Raw genomic sequence first — 25736 nt, 5'->3', positions numbered from 1 at the left:
ATCCCTTATCGACAGATATGTAAGTAAAAGTTATGTGTCATTGTTATACACAATTATGTGTTAGTGTTATACACAGTTATTTATCATTTTCTATTAATTCAGTTGTAGCCACTACAATATCTATGACACTGGTAGTAATTATAAGAACAATAATGATGTTCTATAAGAGGAAATGATGATTAGGAACAAAAACTTACAGGTAAGTCAAAGTATATGTTATTTGCCATTTGAAAAGAAAGTTACTAACTTGGAATTTTTTGATAAATAATAATTGTGCAAAATATATTGGATTTCAAATTTGTCAAAAATTGATATTTAAGAAGCATTGTAATAATATAACATTAATATTTTGATTTTTCAGAAGATATCATGCGGTGGATGGATAATATGCAAAAAATATTAAGCAGTATATGAATTTTCATATTGCGTAGAGATAACAAAATGAATTTTAAAAAATGTCGACACGGTAATAAGAAATAGCATCGTGACAAAGAATATATAAAGACAGTTTCATTTTTTATAAATAAAAATTTGTTGTTCCAGATTTTGAAATACAGTGAAACGTTTAATTAGTATCTTAATATCTTTAAATAATTATTATTTTAGAATCAATTGTAATTGTATCATACGTACTTTTGAATTCGTGCAAGAACATATGTAATTTTGAAGTAGTTATTATTAGGAAACTGTTAGACGCGAACAGTATGCGAAAAGTTAGTATGCAGTGTAATAATTATCAATCAAAACACAAGAATTAAATTCTTGAGGAAAAAATTTCCGGAATTTCTTATTTACATGATTATAAAGAAATCCATAATAAAAAGGAGCTGCTTTCTAATACTTCTCTTCCTTGTAATGCCTACGTTAACAATAACGAGGTTCGACTTTTTGTTTTTAGAGGGATACTGGAAAATTTGAAAGTACAGTACCATTGGGAAGAAAATCACGATATTGAAAACGATATTTGCAAGTAAATTTCCAAAAAATCTGTTTTCAAATTTTCGCTTTCTATTTCACATTAAAAGAAAGGGAGGGCTGCCTTCTTTTTCTGCAAGACAAAACAAACATTCTGAATCTCGTATCAATGAATGATGTCAATAAGTTATTTTTCTTTTCAGATTGAACAATATTCCAGATTTATTCATAATTTCATACTACGCGAAGAATAGACTTTCATAGGTATATAAAGGAAATATTAAGTATAGGAAAACTCTTTTTCGTTGTAGGTGACATATGCTTCACGGTTGAACACATGTATTTTTGAACACATATAAATGAAAAAGTACTCTTATGGAGAAAAAGAATTGATACCTTCGATTGACATTAGATAATGTATATAAACTTATGAACAATCACTATCAGTTTGTATTTTAGGTGCACACGCAGATTTGTTGGAGTTCTTATAAAATGTACTTCCTGTACGAACGTTTTATTCTTCCAAATTTTACGATACTATGTCTCATATGATAACTATATGGATTAAACGTAATATAAATGATCCGAAAATAGACTCGAACGACATTAATTGTCTTTCTATTTATACCAATATCGAAAATACAAGTAAAGCTGGAACAATAGTATGCAAGAATGGACTATTTATTATTTTAAACCAAATCATAGCATATTCAGAATGCACAGTATTATCATGAAATGTAAATGAATCAGTTGTAAACGAACGATTTTACTGTAAAATCGTTGCCGCCTTTTTTTCATCTGAAATATAGCAGCAATGAGTACATTCTTTTAATATATAATAAAACGAGATATCTTTATAAAGTTACATATGTCATCACTGGTAACTGTTATCTCGTATGACACCAAATATACCGTTAGTATGGAATGATATTTTTATGAAGATATACTTTAATGATAGATTTTATGAATGAAACGTTATATAAGAAAAATTATCTCTTGTTATTCTATGAAGTGTAGTAGCTAATGAAGATTAATTTTACGAAGTATTAGAGCAAAAGAGAATTAAAAAATTAAAAAGATCTAAATAAGATTGTTCGTGTGGCTTAATTATCTCAATTCTGGTACACCACTTGTTACATTCTAACTAATTAGCGCTAAACAATAACTTGCAAATATTAAAGATATTAACACCTAAAGGTTTTCAGGAAATTTTATAATATTTGATTATTGTATATCTAGTCATTGATTGATAAAATTTCTTGTATAAGCATAGATCGAGGTTGACGTCATACGCAGATTGCATATCATTGACAGGTATCGTTTTAATTTATTTTATGGCTAGAATCGTTTGAATATTATACGAATAATTATTTCCATTCGAACGATTAATAAATCACGTACCTATAAAAGATATATTACGAAAAAGAGGTGACGAAACAAAAAAATATTGGAAATTCCGTTGTCATTAGATCAATTATTTTTGCAATGATTTTTATTTCCATGTAATTACATATGAAATGGGTAATTCATTAACATCTCCTCGAATCGAATATAATTCGTTACACTTCACAACGATTCAAATAATGGACGGGAAATATATAATAACTTTCCTGTCCTTGCGTTAAAACAGTACTGTACAAATCAGATGATACAACCTAACCCCAACCTAACCCCAAAAAACCCAATTACATCCACATTGCATGACAGCACACTTGCAATGGATTTTTGTGATTTCAATGTCACAGACAATGACACAACTAATCAGAACACGTTCGAGGCTATAGACATTGAAATTACCGCGTGTTTAATACGTTTAAAGCATAAATCTAAATTTCACGCGATTATTTCTTTGTACATTGTGAAACTCTTAAATTATCTTAATCGAATAAATAATCCTAATGTAATAAAACATCTTGAAATAGACCTAGATATCTGAAACAGAAACTCGAAGGATAAGAAATCCTAAAAGGTACTAATCCTAAAATAACAAACTCCTAAATAATAAACAAGTGATAAAACCTGTTATAAATAATAAACCTTACCTGGAATAATCAAATCCTAACTAATCGAAAATAAAATAAGGCAAGCAATTCTTAATCTTTCAAGTAATTTTTCCGAAAACACAGAAAGATAGAGAAATTAAAAAGACGCAGCACAAATTGCAGCACAATGAAAGTTTCGGAGCGATGAATACGATCGTATTAAACTAAATAATTTTCAAAAGTGAAATTACACTGAAACGTATATCGATGATATTTGTCATTTCTACGATCTGTTTCGCTTGATCGTGCTTCTTTTCTGATGTAAATTCAATTTATAATACGAACTAAGTTTCCTTTATTATTATTAGTCCTGCGTCTTTTTAATTCGTCACTTCTTTTATTTCAGAACAATGACGGGCTCCAAGATGCTGTTCGGATGTTTGGCGTTAATTGCTTTTCTGCATCCATTAGTTCACGTTTGTACTTCGAGTAGTACAGCTCAAGGTTTGTACTTCGAGTTGTCTTTTTCCATGCACTTCAAATTCCAATACGATCTGGTCACGTGGCCTTCGTACAATTTCGAAATTTTACCTGTTTGGTAATCGTCAATGAAAAAAGAAGTTATGCGTGACCTCAACACATTGAAACAATTTTTATGATTTTTTATTTGCCGGTTGGTCAGCAAGTTAATGGAAAAATTTCACTTAACTATTCGCGTTAATCTCTTCGGTTTAACTTTTGGGAAATGCTTCGTTAGCTTCGGGAATATTCCAACGATTCGTTTTACGTACAAAATAAGCATGATAAATATTACATCACGGTAATGTAATATCGGAATATATTAAAGGTGTAATTTTGTTCGATTAATTATAATTTATTAATAATGGATTGAAAATACAGATATTAGTTAGACAGAGAAACGATGTTTGATTAACAGGAAAACTAAATGCAACGCTCGTATTTACAACAAATAACTTGACAACTATTTGGTAACTCTCTCTCTCTCTCTCTCTCTCTCTCTCTCTCTCTCTCTCTCTCACTAGCAACTCTAACACTCGACAACACTCGCAACTCAATTCTAACGACTCTATGCTTCGACGTCTCGATCAACTCTGATTCTCGCAACACGCACACTTTTCGATTCGCCTTGAATAGCGAAACCGTCCTTCTTCTAACGTTGTCTATTGTTTCCCTCATACCTATGTAAGAACTACCAACTACGTGCCTTTAGTCACGTAGGCACTCTTAAATGTAAACGAACCACAGAAACACGACGTACACGGTTTTTCTATTTTCAGCCGATCTCCAATCAAAGCTATTCTACGATATTACAATCGGCCTTTCCTGACAATCACATCTGCCCTCAGATGTGCTCATCAGCGCCGCTCGCACTTACATCACTATCGTCAGCATTCCACCATTTCATGTGATCGGCTGCCGTGGAAGTTGTACGTGGCCCTTCGTGCTCCCCCTCTCGCTGCACTATGCATCGGTCATTTCGCAGGACTTTTATCACCCGATACGGTCCAAGAAACTTCGGATGCAGCTTTAGCCCGGGACCCCTCTGCATCCTCTCGATTGCCACTAGATCTCCCGTCCTGTATGCTGTCGCCTTCTTGCGTCTCCTGTTATACGCCCGCTTGTTTCGGATTTGGATCTCCTCAATCCGTCTCTTTGCGTCCGCACGCAGCTGATCTCGTTCCTCTTGGAACACCGCGGCCTGTTCGTCCTCGATGCTACTGCTCCTCTTTCGCTCTTCCTCTATCTTCCTCTCCGTTGTTTGTTTACCCATTTCACTCTTGTCAGGGGCTTTGATCGTCGTGGCAGCATCGTGACATTTTCGTAGGCTCGGTTCGTACATGGAAGACGTTAACAACTTACCATCTACCGAGACTATGATCTCTTCTTTTTCGAAGGTCTTCACGTTCATCGTGTCCTCGACAATCCCATCGTCGTCCTCGTCATCCACATCCTCTGTATATCGATATTATTGGAGGGATTCCGCACGTGCGACTTCCCTTGTCTTTTCGTTCGCCTTGCATTCACTCTCTTCGAGTCTATCCGAAAACTTGAAACAACCCTTACATCCGCAACGCTATCCTTCTCAGTAAATTCGCAAATATCATCAACAACATCCTGTTGCTGTTGTTTAGCCAGATTCTTCCTCCTCGTGATGTTCGCTAAGTCCTCCTGCTGGCCGCAAGAATCCGACGAGGACACCATCTCGTGGTCCACTTTACCAATCACCACGTGTCTTGCCACTATTCTCCGTTCCTCCGACACTTGCTGCACAGCTGCCCGATACTTCTTCAAAACTTCTGCTAACTCTTCTTTATTTTCTTCCAATTGCGACAGTAGCTCAGTTCGTTCGCGACTAGCTACATTAACACGATCTTCTGCTTCGGAACGTTGCCGCAGTACTTCCTGCAACGAAGCCTGCGTCTCATTCGGTTCTTGCTCCAGTGCCTGTTTCGCTTTAACTGCAACTGCTCTAGCGCATTCTGCATCTTCTAACTGGTTCTTCAGCTGTCGTAAAGCTGCTTTACCCGTCGAGTCACCTTTCGATCTCTCCAGCATCGTTTGAGCGTCTCTTAGCAATGCTTTGGTTCTCTTCAAATCTCTTTTTAGCCTATGTTGCATGTCCTTAACGTGTGACAAATCTATCTCACTCGCCTGTGTCTCTACATCTATCTTGAGGACTTCCGGACACTCATCGGGATTTTCGTCCTTTATTCTACTAATAAAAGATTCTCCCCCTTTTATACTTATTTCAACAGTGTCCAAAAAGTCTGCGCCAATAATAAGCGAATGTTGCATCACTGTGTCTGGAACTACGTGTATGGTTATACAGTACGACTCATTGTCTATAATAATGTTCGTGGAAAATTTCCCGAGCGTAAAATTCCTTCCGGAACCGACACCGCCAAATCCAACGATTTCCCGACTTAATCTGGGCGCTCCGATTTTCACATGCTGATCTGCTCGCATTAGAGTCAGCTCACTACCGGTGTCTATCAACGCGCTCAATTTGAAATTTTCCATCTTAACATCCTTACCACGCCTTGTTTGTAACGACCGAAACACGCTGTAAACTTTTTTTGAGGGCTCACCCAAATTGTCGCAACTTGATGCGATGTGTCCGTACTCCCTACATTTGAAGCAATTGTAGCATCGCGTCTTCCTCGCATCTCCAGATCGACCGGGTTCCTTGTTCCTCTCGGTTTCGGACAGCTTCGCCACCGGCTTTACCCTGTTACTCTTCGGCTCCTCAAATTTCGTCCTCATCTCCATATCTCTTTTTATCGCTTCGTAGCGCCTGAAACGCTCTTTTAATTGCTCGATATTCCTGGCTCCGTATAGCACAGTCTTGTTCGCGACCTCGTCGGGAATGCCTTGAATAATGTAGTCTATCAAGGATTGCGTATCAACCCTTCCTTGTTTTGCAATCCCGCACATGTGATACATATATTGTTGCAGACTCTCATCTGCTTTCTTCTTTCTATGGGATAACTCGCCATGTATCTGTTGGTCGCTTACTACATTTTCAAACTCATTCCTCAACGCCTTTTTTAGCTTTGCCCAGGACTTCGCGCATCGTTTTTGTCGTACGAAGGCCTGAGCGGAGCCTGCGAGTAATTTCTTAGCATAGGCCACCATGTGGGCGTCTGACCAACCCCACACTTCTGCCATTTCCTCGAAGTCTTCCACCCACTGATTTACCCTCAGCAGATCATCCCCGCTGAATTTCTCTAATGAGTCTTCCACGTCTTTAAGACTCAACATCGAACCGACGCATACCTTCTGCTGCTACTCATCGCGGTCCTGATACACCGCTCGCGTGCCTCTCCTGTATTCTCGCGCGCCTTGTTTATCGTCCTCGCCTTCACTTTCGTCGGAGCTCTCTTCTTCCGACGATACATCGTCTCCTTCTAGGGCCGCCTGTAGCCGCGCGCGTAGTTCGGATTTTCTTCCCGTTACCTTCAACCCCAAGCTAACGAGACGCGCTCTCAGCTCTTTCGTCCTCAGCTTCTCGAGGTCTTCCTCTCCCTCTTGACTGCGTTCGGCTCTCTGCTTGCTTCTTAGATCTCGCTGGTTTGTTGGTTCTTCGCCACGCTTCGAATCCTTAGGAGTAGATCGACCAGGTTTGCACGCTCTGTTCAACCTGGCAACCAGCACTGATCTCGCACCGGATATAGGCAGATTCATCTGTGCGAGCTTACTCCTCAGCTCCTCCAGCGTCAAATCCTCTTCACCCGACAATCGTTCGTCTTCAACGTTTGCCATTTTATTCTATTCTTTTCTACTCCCGCAGAAATAGCTCCGTTAAATCGTATCGTTTCTCTGTCTTATTCAATCCCGGACGAGCCCCCACTTGTAATATCGGAATATATTAATAATGGATTGAAAATACAGATATTAGTTAGACAGAGAAACGATGTTTGATTAACAGGAAAACTAAATGCAACGCTCGTATTTACAACAAATAACTTGACAACTATTTGGTAACTCTCTCTCTCTCTCTCTCTCTCTCTCTCTCTCTCTCTCTCACTAGCAACTCTAACACTCGACAACACTCGCAACTCAATTCTAACGACTCTATGCTTCGACGTCTCGATCAACTCTGATTCTCGCAACACGCACACTTTTCGATTCGCCTTGGATAGCGAAACCGTCCTTCTTCTAACGCGTTTTTAATACGCGATGGCGCTATCACTTTCTAAAAGCGTCGTCTTTACATTTCCGATGGCCACGGGCACATCCGACTGTCAGATATACAATGTGTTATAAGAGTATCATTACCATACTTTTCATGAAAAGAGCAATTTTTCTTGATAACTATACTCTGTAACATAGATTGAAGTCGCTGATTTGATCCCTCTGATATCGTTGTCTTATGAGAGTCTCGTCTGGTCTTGATTGGTTCTGTTGACTCTTATCGTTGTGAAAAATCGATTCGTTGTGTACCTTTTTTGTATAGAGAATTATTTTGTGGTAGAATATAATGTTGTAATATTTGTGGTCTTTACTTTACTAATTTTGTCACTGAGCCGCTCTTTGGTTCGTTGAGCGATTCATATTCCGCATATATTCCGTACTTGCTTCGCTTGGTACTTTTATAATTTTCGCAGTTACAATAAAAAATTTAATTCTTAACAGATTAAAGATTTAACCTCTTGCTTTATAGTGTACAATAATTTTTTTTTTTTTTTTTTTTTTTTTATAGGTTATGTGATCCATAGTTTGAGTAAGTAGTACATATATATATATTTACGTGACAAGCTTTCATTTCAATCTATATTTAAGATTAATATTTTATCAGTTTCTGTTCGTAACAACATCGAAGTAGTCAATAAGTTTGAAGAGTATAATTAAGGAAGTTATGAAGCAAGAGGTTAAGAACAAATTCTGAAAGAGGTTATGTACAACTCAGTAGTACTGCTTTACATTACTTTGCGAATTACTTTTCAAGCATAAAAATAGTTTAACAGCCACTTATAGTTACTTCCTTACCATTACATTCATTAAATTCGTTTGATTTTGTAAACAAAATAACCACGCTGACCAGTCTCTTATTTAAAATAGAATTATTTTGTCATATATCCAACAGTTTACTTTCTCTTCGCTTTGTCTCGTATTACGACTTTATAACGGTGTTTCTTTAAACTTTAAACGATCGTAATAAATGTATTTACGGACGATGACTGATATCTGGTCTGTCTTAAAGTTGCAACTAATTAGTGCCCCGTTACTTTGGACGTTATGAAATGTTGTATAACCAAAGACTTATCTTCTCTTTTGGTAGTTGCATAAGAGAAGACTGAGCCGTTGAAACGCTCGAATAGATTAGCTGATTCGCTTAACGTATTTTTACTTCCGACGAGCTAAACACAAGAGCAGAAAGCACATAAGGAATAATACAGAAACGTCAAACGTATACAGAAATATATTTCGTAAAAGCATTAGTACGTAACATGTCTTTATAATTCTATTTATGTATAGTAAAATGGCTTGTATCCATTTTCATGAATTATAACTGACATTTCAAAGCATTCATGTAGATATGTAACTCTCGTTAATTAATAATTTAACAATGCGTCATGAAACGTATCATTTTCGTTTCTTCCTTTGTTTCGTTATACACAGGAACGAATTTGTAAATAAAGATGTATAATCAACGATAACATATGACAGCGAGTATAATAACTGTCAGCAAAGGAAGAGGTCGGTAAAATGATTGTGGTTGATTTCAGTGTATCGGTAAATAAGCTTTGACAGACGTTGCCGGGGGACTCGGTGTCGGTGAAACCGCGTCGATGAAATGATTGTCAGTAATTTAAAGATAACCCAATTTATTGATCTGTCTCCCCTTCATGGCGTTGTACGTCTCTCTATAAAACATATTCTACCTCGGAGGGCTGAAAAATTTAACTTGGTCTCACTGGACTGGACTGTAAGTAAGAAAATTGAAATGCAAAATCCACGTGTGAGCGCAACGGTTTAGATGGAAAGTTCGATAGGACAATTATGTATATTAGCCTGAAAGAAAGCTCGTGGCTTCGCACGCAACACGTAATTTCCCTCGCTGAAATAATCCTATTACAACGATACGATTTAAAATTTTCCTTAACAGACCTCGCAATGTAATTCTTCATCTACAATTTTTTATTCGGCCTGAAACAAGAGACTTTCGAAGCCTTATAGAGTCTCGCGAATCTAAAAGTCAGGTTTCAACGTATTTTCGCGTCTTATTCTATAATACTGAAGACATTAAAGGTGTTAACGATTATTGTCTCACTATGTACGTACATCAAACGAGTACTTACGTAAGAGACGAATGGAAATGGAAACAGCCGAGAATAATTGAAGATAATTTGAATACGTTCCAGGCTATAATACAATTTCTCGTGAACCGTAATTGATTCGCAGAAGGGAATTGCTGCTTCTCACGACTAGCAAAGTGTTTCGCAAAAAAAGAAAAAAAAGAAAAATGGTATCGGAAGGATAGAAAAAAAGCGGTGGCCTACATCAAGCAATCTTCATGCCGATAATGCATTTATTATTCAGTTCGTTCATTTTCTATCGCGTAACAGACACTGGGATAACTGACAGAACGAGCGTATAAATCTTGCATCTCTCAACCTGACTTCTCCCAATTCGCATACTTCCATCCTTCGTATAAGTGACAATGAATCAGAAGAGTTTCATAGCAATATTGAACAACATACAGTCAACTACAACACCATTAGATACATCCACCATACAGTCAACTACAACACCATTAGATAACAGCAATACAATAGATTATAATTTTCTACGTGTCATTGATTCATCATCATCATTTTCCATTTTTTTAGCATATGTAAAAACGTATCTGACGTAATCTTACCTCGCTCTTTGAGTACAAAAATCCATTCAAATGAAACAAAGGGAAAAGAAATAAGAAAACAAACACTCACATATGAATCTTCATTACATAACTGTATGTACTCCTCGAGGTATAATTACTCAGACACGTTACAGCGTACCTTCTTCGTTCCCTGATGGCTGATGTTGATCGTTGACGTTTATAATGAAAGAATTTCGTCAACGGCGCCATCTGGATCCTTGTTGAAAAATTAAAATAGCCGCAACAGCACCATTAAGCTCATTACCCAGAGTAGCTCTTGTTGCTGAGTCGTGGAGGAATTCTTATCATCAACGACATAAACTATACCAGTTCTGGTAACGTTCTTCAGATGGTCCAGGCACTCGAACTCGCAATATCGCTCTCCAACACGGAATTTCTTGCATGTCTGTAGTAAAAAGAAATCGATCAATTGTACAGATCAATCGTCACTCGACTGCTCGAGAATTCAGATCATCCAAAGAATAGAATAGAGACGTGGAAAAATGTAGTGCGATCATCGCAGTGGGAGGAAATAGGGGGATAGGGACCAAATGAATGAACGAGATGTTAAGGACAACTGACGATAAGTTCTTCTTTTGTCGGGAATTGCATGTTTGTGAATGGTTTGTGGGTGGTTAGGTGGAGAGAATTGAAGAGTTTGGAGGTGACTGGAAGAGTGTTTTGGGCAAGGTAGATTGCAGAATGGTTGCGGTAGCATTGTGTTAATTATGGGTTTGTACATGTAATCTTTGTATGTATCACTACATACAACCTAACGTATATTTTTAATAATACATCAGAGTTTTAGTTATTTCATAGCTATGAATTTTATACTCTATAATCTTGACGTTTTATTTCACAGAAGCGTTTGAATATCCATAAAAATTAAATGAACCAATGTATTCATTATCTTATAGAGAAGATATATTATTTTTAATTATGTTCCAATTATTTATCATGATCCTGATTTCCTTATTCTGAAAATTTGAAAGGAAGTTTTGTAGTTTGATACTTTCAGCGACAAAGGGTCAATATTGCTTTAGTATATTTCGTCACATATACATGTATATCTATATGTCGGAGATGAAAGGACACCGGAACCTTTGGATAGCCCCGCAACATTGCAATCTAAAGTCTACTATAACTGTAACTAAACTATTGTAGTTATTCAATCCGATTGTAATTGTTCGAGATTAGTGACGGTGAGCTTTGGCTCGAGGTGACAGTCTGTCGCCCAACGTAGCCGCGGTCAAGGGATGAACGCTTTGCCTAACAAAGGTATGGAGTAATTCTATAGCTCTCCTTAAAAGAAATATTCGTGGCGACACGCGACAGTAAACATTCCCACGGTTTCTGTCCCGTGGCTCGCCACACGCAGACCCTATTCTTCGAGTAAGATGATTGCCAGATGTCGATGCGTCTCCGCAGTACATGTTCGGCTAGCCCGAGGGCCCGTTATAAATCTTAAGGTTTAGTTAACTAAAGTCCTTCAAACAGACAAACAGTCTTTGTCCCAACTACGGGAAGATAGGGGAGACATATTTTTCAACGAGCGGCGTCTCCCACTAGCAACTTTCCCTCGAGGGCGGCTACCATCTTTTTCTAACCACCGATATGGAGATTGACCAATTAGCAGCAACGTCAATTTCCCTTACTTCCTAAACGAAGGCTTTCCTCGACGAATCCGATGATCTCGTGTCCTTAGACACACCCCATTATAGTTTTCCTCTGTGGCATCATCGGGACGGGACGGGCATTCTTTTACGCGCTCCCGTCGACCAAAGAGTAACGTCTTTACGCTCAGCAATTATTTTTACGAATCAGACTTAGATTCAGCGAGAACGCCCATCTGTCATCCCGTTGGCCGCGGATTCGTTATCGAACCGGAGACCATTGTCACTAGTGTCGCGGACGTCTCACCGCCGTGGTAGATTGTCAAACCTGTGTTATTCATACCTGTGTCAATAAATCGTATCTTCGTTACACCGCAACGATGGCTACCTTCAATGAAGACTCCTCAAACACCGACAACCCTATCCCCAATGTCATTCCGACATATATATCCACCGAAAATGCGCTCTTGTAGACAAACGCTCGATTCGCGTCATAGCTTTTAAAGCTTGTCGCATCTCAATCCGTTGGAAAAAGTTTTTCCTGTAGCATATTTTATTTTTACGAACCAACAAGGTCTTTGTTTATTTCCTTCTGCTTTTGCTCCAATTTCCCCATTGTTTTTTCAAGGATAGTATTTCAGAGCCACTAGTCAAGTTTATTGTAACAATAAACGTACGTTTCGGAAACATTTTGTGCTGTGAAACAGAATACACTAAAGTTTGAAGGTCACATCGATTTTCGAAAGTTTATAAATGGAGGTGTATGACAGTATCACCAGCTGTTGCTGTCCAAGTAACTCCAACATCGAAATACTACAACGATTCCAATCGAAAACGCTAAGAGCCTTAATAGACGCACCTTGGTATGTTACCAACGAAACCATCCATCGCGACCTCAAGATACCTACAGTCAAAGAGGAAATAGCAAAATATAGCGACAGATATAGCAAAAGAGTCAACAAACACCGAAACCCCCTAATCACTGGACTACTCGATACGACGGACCAGATTCGATTTCTTTTTACTACAGACATGCAAAAAATTTCGTCTTGGAAAGCGATGTTGCGAGTTCGAATGCCTGGATCACATGAAGAACATTACCGGAACTGGTAAAGTTTATGTCGTTGATGATAATAATTCCTCCACGACTCAGCAACAAAAGCTACTCTGGGTGATGAGCTTAATGGTGCTGTTGCGGCTAGTTTAATTTTTCAACAGGGATCCAGATGGCGCCGTTGACGAAATTCTTTCACTATAAACGTCAACGATCAACATCAGCCATCAGGGAACGAAGAAGGTACGCTGTAACGTGTCTGAGTAATTATACCTCGAGGAGTACATACAGTTATGTAATGAAGATTCGTATGTGAGTGTTTGTTTTCTTATTTCTTTTCCCTTTGTTTCATTTGAATGGATTTTTGTACTCAAAGAGCGAGGTAAGATTACGTCAGATACGTTTTTACATATGCTAAAAAAATGGAAAATGATGATGATGAATCAATGACACGTAGAAAATAATAATCTATTGTATTGCTGTTATCTAATGGTGTTGTAGTTGACTGTATGGTGGATGTATCTAATGGTGCTGTAGTTGACTGTATGTTGTTCAATATTGCTATGAAGCTCTTCTGATTTATTGTCACTTATACGAAGGATGGAAGTATACGAAATTGATAAAATTATTAATAATATTTACGAAGAGAAAGTAAACTGTTGGATATATGACAAAATAATTCTATTTTAAATAAGAGACTGGTCAGCGTGGTTATTTAGTTTACAAAATCAAACGAATTTAATGAATGTAATGGTAAGGAAGTAACTATAAGTGGCTGTTAAACTATTTTTATGCTTGAAAAGTAATTCGCAAAGTAATGTAAAGCAGTACTACTGAGTTGTACATAAACTCTTTCAGAATTTGTTCTTAACCTCTTGCTTCATAGCTTCCTTAATTATACTCCTCAAACTTATTGACTACTTCGATGTTGTTACGAACAGAAACTGATAAAATATTAATCTTAAATATAGATTGAAATGAAAGCTTGTCACGTAAATGTGTGTGTGTGTGTGTGTGTGTGTGTGTGTGTGTGTGTGTGTGTGTGTGTGTGTGTGTGTGTGTGTGTGTGTGTGTGTGTGTGTGTGTGTGTGTGTGTGTGTGTGTGTGTGTGTGTGTGTGTGTGTACTGCTTACTCAAACTATGGATCACATAACCTATACAAAAAAAAAAAAAAAAAAAAAAAAAAAAAAAAAAAAAAAAAAAAAAAAAAAAAAAAAAAAAAAAAAAAAAAAAAAAAAAAATTATTGTACACTATAAAGCAAGAGGTTAAATCTTTAATCTGTTAAGAATTAAATTTTTTATTGTAACTGCGAAAATTATAAAAGTACCAAGCGAAGCAAGTACGGAATATAGGGATATAGGAAGCGATGGGGAACAGCAAGTAACTCCAACATCGAAATACTACAACGATTCCAATCGAAAACGCTAAGAGCCTTAATAGACGCACCTTGGTATGTTACCAACGAAACCATCCATCGCGACCTCAAGATACCTACAGTCAAAGAGGAAATAGCAAAATATAGCGACAGATATAGCAAAAGAGTCAAGAAACACCGAAACCCCCTAATCACTGGACTACTCGATACGACGGACCAGATTCGCAGGCTGAAGAGGCACTACCCGCTAGACCTAAACGTTAGATTCATTTAATTATCCAAATTAAGCTAATGCACTTACTTATAATACTTATAAATTATACCTATCTATAATAAGTATTAACTTATTGTAAATAAACAGCCATGTCACTGCGCCACGCCAGAAAAATTACTGAAAATTCTCAACGCGAGAATTGATTGTAATTCCAACAAATAAATAAAAAAAAAAAAAAAGCTGTTGCTGTCCCCAAGCGCCAAAATACGTTCTGACTACTATTTTATGTATCTCACAGAAGTATGTCTTCATTCATCATCTCCCATGCCATCCACCAACGTGTTCTTAACATGTTATCTCCTAGTAAAATATTGATATTGAGTCAGATATCCAACTGAATAATCTTTTCGGTGTCTACTATAAGACATTTAAAACCAAGGCTCGTACACACGTGTGCTTATACGTCAGATGTAATACTTAACACGAAACCTGCTTATATTAATATTAAATTTATGCATAGTAGGATGTTCGACCTTTGTAAAAATGAAATTATAATACATACAGTTTCACCGTGGAAAAGTGAATCTTTCTAGCATGTCCACGCAAATGCAGCGGAGGGGAGGACTGTGCATGCACCAAACAACTTTACGTTCGTAATTTTTCACACAAATGTACAACTGTAGGGAAATAATTATCTCTGATTTTTCGGATGTTAGGAATCGACAATATCGCATAACGGAATGCTGTGTTCTACGTATTCTATTTTTGTTACGAAAGTGGTACAAACGAAGTCCACGTAAGAATAGTACAACAAAATCGGTTGAGGTTAGGTTATCGTGCAGATATCGCGGCTTTTGCATTGGAAATCACGCAACTGCCAGTCTCGTCGTTCCTTGTAAACGAAAGAAAGGTATTGTAATCGGTCGGAATTAACATAAAACTCGTCGCATGCGACCATATGGCCTGAATGTTGAATAAACGAGAGTAGAGCGCGAGCTATGTGATTCTAACCGTTTAGGCGGAAACTAATGATTGTAACCAGAGCCGAGATATATGCCAATATTACTTTGCTCGACAAAGCGTATAAGATGAGGAGAGAATCGCGATAAGGTAGAACAAGAGACAGATATTCTCTACGTAAAGCAAGTCTGTCAACTAGATTGAAATCCTATAGCTATAACTACAGTGAATCCATATTCTGGCGAATTGTCTTTTCACAAATGAAGCTTCTGAAGAACGGAATTGATACAATAACTACTGTTCATTCATAACTACTGTTGTAAGAATCTATATATTTGTCTATCTATATCTATATATATCGATCTATATATATTTGTCAGAATGTCATTTTATCAAAAAACCCATCCTCTGTAATCATAGTTTAACGAAGCATAATTAATAGAAGAGGTAGAGCGTTAAGTGGAGATGATTTAATCACAGTTAAGTAGATAAATCTCTATATTAGTCTCTTTAATTAAAATGTCCTACGTTTTATTTGCGTCATTTTTTTTCTTCATCCAATTTAAAATGTTTAAATAACAATAGCCTATACAATATAATTTTATGTAAAAAAATTGATTATACCATGTTTATTACAGATATTTAACATTTTTGTGTACATACAAAATTTAGATTATACCTCGCTTGAGAACAAAAATTCTATTTGTTTTCCTAACATGTACTAATAATTATTGATCAAACTAGAAAAAGCTGGAGGAGATTACTTAGGAAGATTACTTGGCATCTTATATTCCTGGCAAGAGAAAATGAAAAATTCGTTTCTTCTCTTTGCTTCCCTGTTCCTTCTTTCCTCCTTTTTCCCTTTTTACATCGCGTTGTTTTACATCGCAATTTACATTTATTTGTAAAGTTTGAATCTTCTCGATATTGAAGATGTTGAAGCTGCAAGTATGTATTTCATTTTAATCCATTCGAGACCGAGATTTAATTGTAAGACGATACCTAGGTGTCGGTACGATCTGAATGTTTAGTTAGAATGATTCTGTGTTTTACTCTCTCCAGGGTATTCTTTTCATACTTTGATTTTAAATCGATGACAATCTTAAATAGTATGCCTCATATTTTTAAAATATAAAATTATATACTATGTTATTCTATAATGTATTATGTACAGTCATATATATATATATATATATATATATATATATATATATATAATAATTCTATATTGAAAAAAATATGAAATTAACATGATATATACATTACTACATAAGTTATATATAAAATATGTATACTATACCCTTGCCTACTGACTGATATGAATTTCTTTCGGTCTCGAATGCGTTAAAAGAGAGCGCAAAGAAGGCGAAATTACTTATTGTAATTAGTAAAACGACCTGAGAGGCAGACAGATACAAGAAAGAAGGAATATTATATTAGCGGCATTATCATGTTTTTGCTCTCTTTAAGTCTTTCATCGAGACAGACAATCTACAGGTATTAATCGACCAATTTCTCCAAGCTGATAACTTCGAATTGATGTTTATATATAAGAAGTGTTATGTGTTAATCTGTCTAAATGTTTAAAAGGTGTTATAAATTAAATGTTGTTAAACGATACGTAATTGCCTTTTGATCGTAAATTTTACTATCAAGGGGTCTTTTATGTATGCGTAATCATTGTGAATTATAACAATTTATGTGATCGATATTAAAGGTGTTTAAAAGCATGTAGTTTTTTTCTATATTACTATTCTCCTATATTATTATCCTATATTATTATAGCATTCCTATATTATTATAATATCCAATTACATGTTGATACACAAGATATACAGATTATTATTTATAACGTTTTGGTTTTCTTAATTGAGTCATTCATTTAGTACAAATGATAAGAAATTAGTAATAATTCACAAAAAAAAGGATATCGTAGTAGAAATATTATAAAAAAACATTTTCTGTTTTAGTGTAGAGTTACTCCTTCTTACGGACAGTGTCGTACAAATCTGTACGTCTCTGAGAAAATGTAGGTATCTGAGCCCTTACTTCCTCAACAACTTTTAGATCTGATAGAAAAAAGAAACATACGAAGTAATAAGTAATGCTTACTAATAAATTCAACAAATACAGAGGAAGATGGCTAAATCGATAAATTAACGAGACTAAAAATTAATTACATCATGGATCTCTCGCTTTTAATTTTAAGCTGTAAATTACCGATATCGGTGACTGCCATATTCTCTTGAGTTTCCAAATCGTAAAGAATCTTTCCCCAGGGATTGGTCAACTGTGTATGTCCCCATGCGACGTAACTTGCTTAAGGAACACGAGCCGGTGATATGCAGGCAACGTATAATTGATTATCATTCGCTCTGAAACGCTGAAGTAATGACCAGTGCAGTGGTCCAGTGGTCATATTGAATGCCGCTGGATATATCAGCATTTGGCAACCTAACCCAGAGAAGCAGGAAATATGAAGCCACCGAATACCAATTAACTTCGTAGTTGCACGGTTCACATTCCATCATTTCTGAATATGCGAGGACAGTCCTCTTATTGTGCTTTTAATTCTTTTATTTGTTTCATTTTCAGCAAATATACTGGTTTTTTAAATTAAGCTTCTTTTTATACAGAGTTACAGATTATATTAATTTTATATAGAATATATTTAAGAAAGATATTTAATTTTTTGCTAGTTAAGTATTGATCGATTAAGTTACTGTACCTTTGTTCCGATAAATGCGTGCCATTTCCTCGAATCTAATATCATAGCAAATGCCAATACCTATTTTGCAGCCCTTCACATCGAACGTCGTTAGGGAGTTACCAGGACTGAGTGAATCACTCTCTCGAAAAGTAATCTTATTAGGAATGTCGATGTCGAATAGATGTACCTAATAACATAAAAATGTAGTCGCTAATTCTATTGCTGCAACTTTTGTAATTTAATATCAAAGTTACCAACTCCTAAACTTTAATTATTTTTTATTTAATAACTGACAGCGTTTTTATCACTTTCTTTTATTAAAAAATCCTATCATTTAATAATGTTTAAAAAGGAGAAAAAATAAGTATAATAATATTTTAAGTATGTGAAAAATTTATACAACACAAACACATTACAACAAAAATGGGCGTTTCCCGTATCATAACGTATTTTATAAACCGTAAATTATAGAATTGGTTATAGTATACGTATGTACATATGTATATTCCTAAATTATTCCTAGATAGAGTCACTTTCTTCGCCCCAATATTTTCAAATTCAAAGCCATAAAGGAATATATTACTTACCTTTCGGTGTTTTGCTATCAAAGTTCCATCGGGACCCCAAATAGTACAGGTATTGTACAATTTAGCGCCCTCTATTTCAGGCATCGTACCACCAACTACATAGATGTTGTTTTCTTTAGCTGCGTTCGATGAAGCAACGCTCGTTTCACCATCAGGAATACTCTCGGCGTATTTTGGAAAGTACTCTGCATTGCAATATTTCAATTAATGAAAAATAACTGTCTTTTGTTCCAACCATAAATTAAATTGAAATGTTTGTCAGTTTTTTATTTTTTAAATTATTAAAATAACTAAGTTTTATATTTCGACTTAATTAAATATGCAATTACTTAGCTAATAGTATATATAATAAATTGTTTCTACAGGTTCAAAATGAAAAATGAATATTTAGAAATATTTAATTACGACAATGCTATTTGTGTTAGCATCAGTGGCTTGTTACTCAACGACTTTGCTAGTACTTTTTCAAACATAAAGTTAGTTTTCAATTAACACTTATACTAGAGGCGGAATTATAAATGCAAAATAATTGATAATACTAATTTATAAGTACCTAATTATTAGTATCTTAAAAAATATATTTATACAAAAATCACGATAATCATGAAAATGGGGAAATCTTATATTCTCGAATCAATTCACAATTTATTTTGCATATTAATTAGATTCCGCGCTCATCAGTACGTACTCACTGGCGACATCGAGAAAATTCCTGTATCGGCAATTCCTCGTACGACCAGAGGATCGGAAATATCAAAGGATATTATGGCGCAGCGCGAGTGGAGAAACAGAAACATATGAGCTTAACACCGTAATACTCTTATCATAGAAATAGAAGCAGTCCTCAATTCCCGCCCTCTAACTTCTATCTCCACCGATCCAAATGATCTCCTAGCCCTCACTCCCGGACATTTCCTCATTGGCGATTCATTAATGTGCTTACGTGATCGAGATTTCAAGGACATTCCATCGAACCGACTCTCCAAATGGCAGCATATCCAACAGCTTAAACAACATTTTTGGAACCGCTGGCATAAGGAGTATTTGAACGAGCTAACCAACCGCAATAAATGGAGCAAGGGTGGACACAGCATCCAAAAGGGCACAATCGTCATCCTCAGAGAGGACAACGTTCCCTCCATGCATTGGCCTCTGGGCCGAGTTATCAAGATTCATCCAGGCGCCGATGGTGTCATCCGGACAGCTACAGTTCAGACGGCAAAGAGCATTTTGGATCGGGGCGTCAAAAGGCTTGTCCCACTGCCAATTCAACCCGATCTCGAGAAACCCGAACAACTAGCCACCGAGACGAAATAAGATGGGAACTTCAACCACACCTCCCTAGTTTGATCGGTACCCTCTCAACGGGGGGAGAATGTTACGCCATGCGGCTTACCATAGGTCATATTCTTAACTATCGATCGCGGCACTATAATGTCGCAGACGGATCGTCGTGTCTGCCCGGCAAACAAACATTGTAGTGGCAAGCGCATGGTTCATTAAGCAGGGCGACTTCCAGAAACGTCGACTCGTGGCCCGTATTTTACCTCGCGTAAAAGAATGTGGCGTGATCCGAACGTAGTGGGGGTCGCCTTCCAGAAAAAACGAAAAAAATCGAAAGGCGTTCAGAACTTTTCGAGATGTCGAACCGTCAACACATGTGGTATGTCGCGCATTACTTATCAACCAAAACGCAGTTACATTTTTTTTGTTCCATTTATATCTTTCTAGTTAATAAGTTGTTGAAATAAACATTAATTTATTTGTGTTAATTCTGTGGAATTTCGTTGAACTACCCTTATTATCATAATCGAAATAAGGGGATCGATCAGTTCGTGGCGTCGATTATTTAATCGTAACGGGAACTTACAACTCTCGTTGACGTGCTATCTCGCGATCGCGTCTCTCCGCGAACGGTCGAAACAAAATGATTCACTAAAAACTGTCCTGAATTCCTAAGAATTTATTTACCGCAAAACTGACAAAGTGTTTATTTAAAACATGAGGTTGAAGGTAGTCCTTTTCTTTCATTTCATTCATTTTCATTTTCTTTCTTAAGTATGGCTAACACAATATCTAATCAATTAAAATTTTATATTTTCACGTGAAAAGTTTCTTTAGATAATTATTATCAACATGATGACTAACTCTTACGGATTAATACGTGTCTGTAGGGCAATCCGGTGGACTTGATCGGCCTTTTACTTCGAAAGTTGAGTAATCGGTGTCGCTTTCTTACGCATCTTTGAACTGTATAAATGTTTTAAAATTGTTTGATCCAGAATGTACCACACCGGACAATCAAGAAGGCAGGTGCCTTGACTACAGAAAATGTAAACCTCTGCAAGAAATATGGCAGATACAGTACCGTACAGCCACCGATTTTTATAGACGATCAGTGTGCAGATACCAGGGCAATGTTACGATCGTTTGCTGTCCGAACGATCCAAACAAAGAGAAGAGAGAAATTTTAATAAAAACTGTGTATAAGTATAAGGCTTTGCGACCACCATACTGTGGTTTTAGCAACGTCTCTCATACCAGGGTGGTCGATGGTAAACCAGCTGAACTTGGTACGTTTTATGTCTTTCTTTCCGATTAATAATAAGCCATTTACTGCAAAGAATGAACTTTAAAGGCATTAAACAGCACATCAATGTACATTTCAATTAGACTAAATAATAATGCTATGATTTTATCGGTAGTAACTTTACTTATTAACTTGAATTATTTCTTTCTTTTACTTCATGTTAGGAAGAGTATCTTTTTGCTTGAAATAAAAAATTGATATAGGAGTAATAATATGGATAGAGATCAAAAACTGTTAGGGCAGAAATTACACGTTTGAACTTTATAGTTCAGTATAGTTCAAATAGAAATTATATAGAATTATTTAATAATTTGTATTCCACTGGAATAAAAATTTAATTTCTGTCTTTATCAAATCTCTATTTCAGAGTATTTGTACGTATGTACTTATCGTCTGCTGTATGATCGAATATCGAATAGGTAATAATCGTTGTTACCCGTTATGTGAGAAAAAATTATGTATATTCACAACTATGACTATTGCATTTTAGGCGCTTGGCCATGGATCGTTGCATTAGGTTTTCGTAATCCCCGAAACCCAGACAAACCACTATGGAAGTGCGGAGGTTCCCTGATATCGGCTAGGCATGTTTTGACCGCAGCACATTGTGCACATATGGATGGAATAGAAAACATACACAATCATAATATTGTCATTCTTAGATTGGTGGAGGAGGTGCCATTTTCGAGTAAGTCCTCAAATATATATATATATATATGCTATTGAGTATTACTGAAGTATCATATCCTGAAATTTCTTACTGTACACATATATTGTGTCATAAAGCGTGTATAATTCTTTCTCATACTTTTGGTCATTCGTTTCCTGCATTTTCATTTATTTTTTTATTTTTCAGGGTACGTATATCCCATTTGTACGAAAGAGCCCCTACGAAAGAGCAACTTCGTCGGCTATAACCCCCTTGTTGCTGGATCGGGAGCATTAAGATATAGTAAGTGATATCAATTTTATAATAAAATTAAATAGTTCCAGTCTTAAATATCTTTCTTATTTTCTTCGTAGGACGACCACGACGTAATGCATTAATGGAAGTACAAATGCCAGTGATTAAGAACGCCGAATGCAAAATAGCTTATTCCAAATTTCCTAATGCACCTGATATCACTGATGGTATAATATGCGCCGAACATGCTCAGGGTGGAGAGGATTCTTGTACGGTAATTAAGTTACAGAGTTACTACAAACTATACGGTATCTGAAGACACGTCGATTCGAATTAACATCAAATCGACGTCTTAAACATTAAAAATAATAGATAAACACAATTTAATAGTTTTGCCCACTTCTCACACCTCGTTATGGTATTTAATCTAATTTCCTTCTAATCTTAGTTTTGCTCAAAATACATATAACATGTACGTTATAAATTGGAGTATTTCAATACACAAATCAATAGAAGATTATTACTGTATATAAGTATAATTTCAATACAATTCGATCGATATATTTCAGTATCTTTGATTAAAAATTTAACGATCCTTTCAGGCTGACCGCGGCGGACCACTGCTGATACAACATGAATTAACCTCGTATTTAATAGGTATTGTGTCTTATGCTTATAAGTGCGGCACAGCTGGGTATCCCAGCGTTTACACTAGGGTCACATCGTACCTTGACTTCATTCTCCAAGCGATGCAATAATATGATATTACTGTTCCATAAATATCATTGTGTAAAAAACGTAAAGTTGGATTTTCTTATTGTGGAGATAAGAAACAGCTCAAATTTACATTGTTTTGTACGTTACAAATTATAGGCTTAAAATGTACGAAATGTAACTTTGAAACGACACTAATTTTTTACGCACGATAAACCTCCACGACTTAGGTATGTAAAGATGATAAACGTATATTAATTCTATAAATTTGGTAATAATAAACCAACTTTCTGAGAAGTTCTGTAAATTTCGTTTCTGTTGTATCAAGAGAATAATGGAATATTCCACTTAGATCGTATACTTCTTGTACGTACGTACAAAATTTTCCGGCTAATCTAAAACACTTCATAAGATAGAGAGCTTCTGGAAATTCGGACACAGAGAGTGCATAAAATACAAGATAAGTCTCGTGTCTTTCAAAATTATTTTTTATTCGCTAAAAACGTCCTGTGTACTCATGCAATCACATGCAACCTCGAAACTTCACTTATTTTTTATCACTTTCCAATTCAATACACAGTTTCAGCATTTTTGACTATATGTAAGAGAAATTTCCATTCAGCCAAAGGTGTACTTACAGATTATAGATTCCTATACGACTCTCAGTAAAAATTTATCCGCACTCCAGATAGTTAAAACTTCTGTCGACCGTATTGATCCATCTGCACTCTTCGTATGACGTCAATATCTGTTCAGTGCTGCTGCGCAGGTTTCTGTGTGTTACGTCAATTCGTTTGTGACCGTTGCGCGAGTAATGGCGCTTTGCAATGGTGATTTGCAGGAAAACAGTGCAGGATGCTGTGATTCGTTTCTTGTGGTCGGAGGTTATGTTTGATGCCTATATTTATCAAAGATTTAATGCACATTATGGAGAAAGTGTTTTGTCACGAAGTGTGTTTGAATGGGCACAAAAGTTCAAAGAAGATCGCACGAGTGTTATGAAAAAACAGCTGGACGCCCGTCCACATCCACGATGACAACATTGAACGTGCTCATGAACTTATGCTCTATGGAATAGACGAGTGACACTGGATAATGTGGCAAATCATTTGCAAATCAGCCACGGCTCTGCTTATGCAATAGTGCACGACAGATTTGGATTTTAAAAAGTTTGTGCGAGATGGATGCCGAAAAAGCTGATGAAAAGGTGAAGACGACGATGCATTCGTGGTTCGCAGCTCAGCCCAAAACATTTTTTAATGAGAAAATACAAAGGTCCTTCGGCAAATGGACAAAGTGTATACAGAAATCGAGAAAGAAATGGTTTTGAAAGAATTTTCAAAAGAATTGCAGTCTAATGTAGAAAATTCTTATGAAAAGAAAGTATCAATTGACACCGCTTCACAGGATTATATTTTCATTAAAACAGACTTAATGTTTGATGTCAATAGCTCAACAGAATACCAGAAAGAGTCTGTGAAACGAAGGAAAGAAGATATTGCAGTATTGTATAATGATTTGTCACCATCTTCGTCACAAGATACTCAAAATTTACAAGAACGGTTCGACAAAAAAAGTAAAAGTTTAGGAGAAGCAGAAAAAGATCATAACAAGAAGGATAATATTTCAATGAGAAATATTTTGGACGGCGATACAAATAAAGAAAACCAAATTGAAACGAAGGAATTAGAAGCAGTTAGTAAATCAACTGCTGAAAATGATACAAAATCAATAGACAACGTTGAACAAAATATATCATTAGAATCCATACAAAAAGCAAGAGATAATGCTTACAATAATGAACATTTGCTTATAGAAGAAGACCAAATGATGACAGCGAAAAATGCGTGTGACACTACAGAATAAAAAACTTCAGCAGATCTTATGTCGAGAAATTTTAGATGCTAATACACAAGAGAAGTCTTTAGAGAATAAAGATGACAAGAATCCATCTCCATCTATGTTAGATAGTAGTAAACGGAGCAGTCGTTATAATGTTGCTGCAAAGCCTGCTACTTCGCCAAAATTTGAAGAAATTGTTTATAATCAAACCAGACAATCAAACACAAATAAAATTTTGCGAAGCGCTTTAAAGACGAAATTAATCGAAGACAAGTCTGAAATAATTAATAAACAAAAGGCATCGGAAAATGTAGAAAATAAATTTGCCAAAGAAGAAAAAAGAGGTGTTAAACAAAAATCAATTTCAGATAGTGAAAACGAAACAACTGATAAGTTCGTCAACGAAGGCAAGTTCTTTTAACGAACACAGCTAGTGATAGCGATAGGTATAAATCTGTAGAAAATGATAATGCAGTAACGGGTGTAATAGCAACTGATGAAGCGAAACATAGAGGCAGACCTAGGAGATCGGATAAAGTCGAAGTTAAAGAAGATGAAAATACAAGTGTAAATTCCGACCAATTGCGGGGAGACGTAACCGCGAGGAGAGACGTCAACGGGGGTCGTACGATTATATCAATCGACACCACGAATTGATCGATCCCCTGATTTCCGTTGAGATAATAGGGGTGATTGAGTTTGTATAACACTGTGATTCACTGAATTATAAATTATATATTTCCAACACTTTACAGATTACACTGACGTAGAGAAATAAATAGTTAACAACTTGTCGCACGAAGATGTGATAGATATGTACGCTAGAGCAGGGCTCTTATAATGGAGATTAATGTATTAATGTACTTAGCACTATAATATATTTAGGAG

The 25736-nt window shown here is 36.1% G+C and overlaps 1 protein-coding gene and 2 long non-coding RNA genes across 4 annotated transcripts; 2 read left to right on the top strand and 1 right to left on the bottom strand.

The window, feature by feature from the left end:
• Positions 1–20: 20 nt before the first annotated feature.
• On the top strand, positions 21–840 carry LOC126865819 (uncharacterized). The gene is made up of 2 exons (XR_007689684.1): positions 21–199; positions 362–840. It is a non-coding gene; the product is annotated as an uncharacterized LOC126865819 (long non-coding RNA).
• Positions 841–16100: 15260 nt separating this feature from the next.
• Positions 16101–19130, bottom strand: LOC126865687 (omega-amidase NIT2-A-like). 2 transcript variants are annotated; one of them, XR_007689640.1, is made up of 4 exons: positions 18799–19100; positions 18230–18398; positions 17722–17955; positions 16101–17570 (listed from the first exon to the last, which is right to left on the bottom strand). XR_007689640.1 is itself a non-coding variant. In XM_050618498.1 (3 exons), exons 1-3 carry the CDS (start codon positions 18880–18882, stop codon positions 17822–17824), a joined length of 387 nt encoding a protein of 128 aa, XP_050474455.1. In that variant the 5' UTR covers positions 18883–19130; the 3' UTR covers positions 16101–17821. The 2 variants fall into 2 exon arrangements, 1 of the variants encoding a protein (XP_050474455.1); XM_050618498.1 differs by having other exon boundaries at positions 16101–17955; positions 18799–19130.
• Positions 19131–22323: 3193 nt separating this feature from the next.
• Positions 22324–23839, top strand: LOC126865776 (uncharacterized). The gene is made up of 4 exons (XR_007689670.1): positions 22324–22340; positions 22412–22566; positions 22895–23236; positions 23647–23839. It is a non-coding gene; the product is annotated as an uncharacterized LOC126865776 (long non-coding RNA).
• The last annotated feature ends 1897 nt before the right edge of the window (positions 23840–25736 follow it).

This window comes from Bombus huntii, chromosome 1 (assembly GCF_024542735.1).
Source record: "Bombus huntii isolate Logan2020A chromosome 1, iyBomHunt1.1, whole genome shotgun sequence".
Taxonomy (NCBI): Eukaryota; Metazoa; Arthropoda; class Insecta; order Hymenoptera; family Apidae; genus Bombus; species Bombus huntii.
This window is presented reverse-complemented; position numbering and strand designations above follow the sequence as displayed.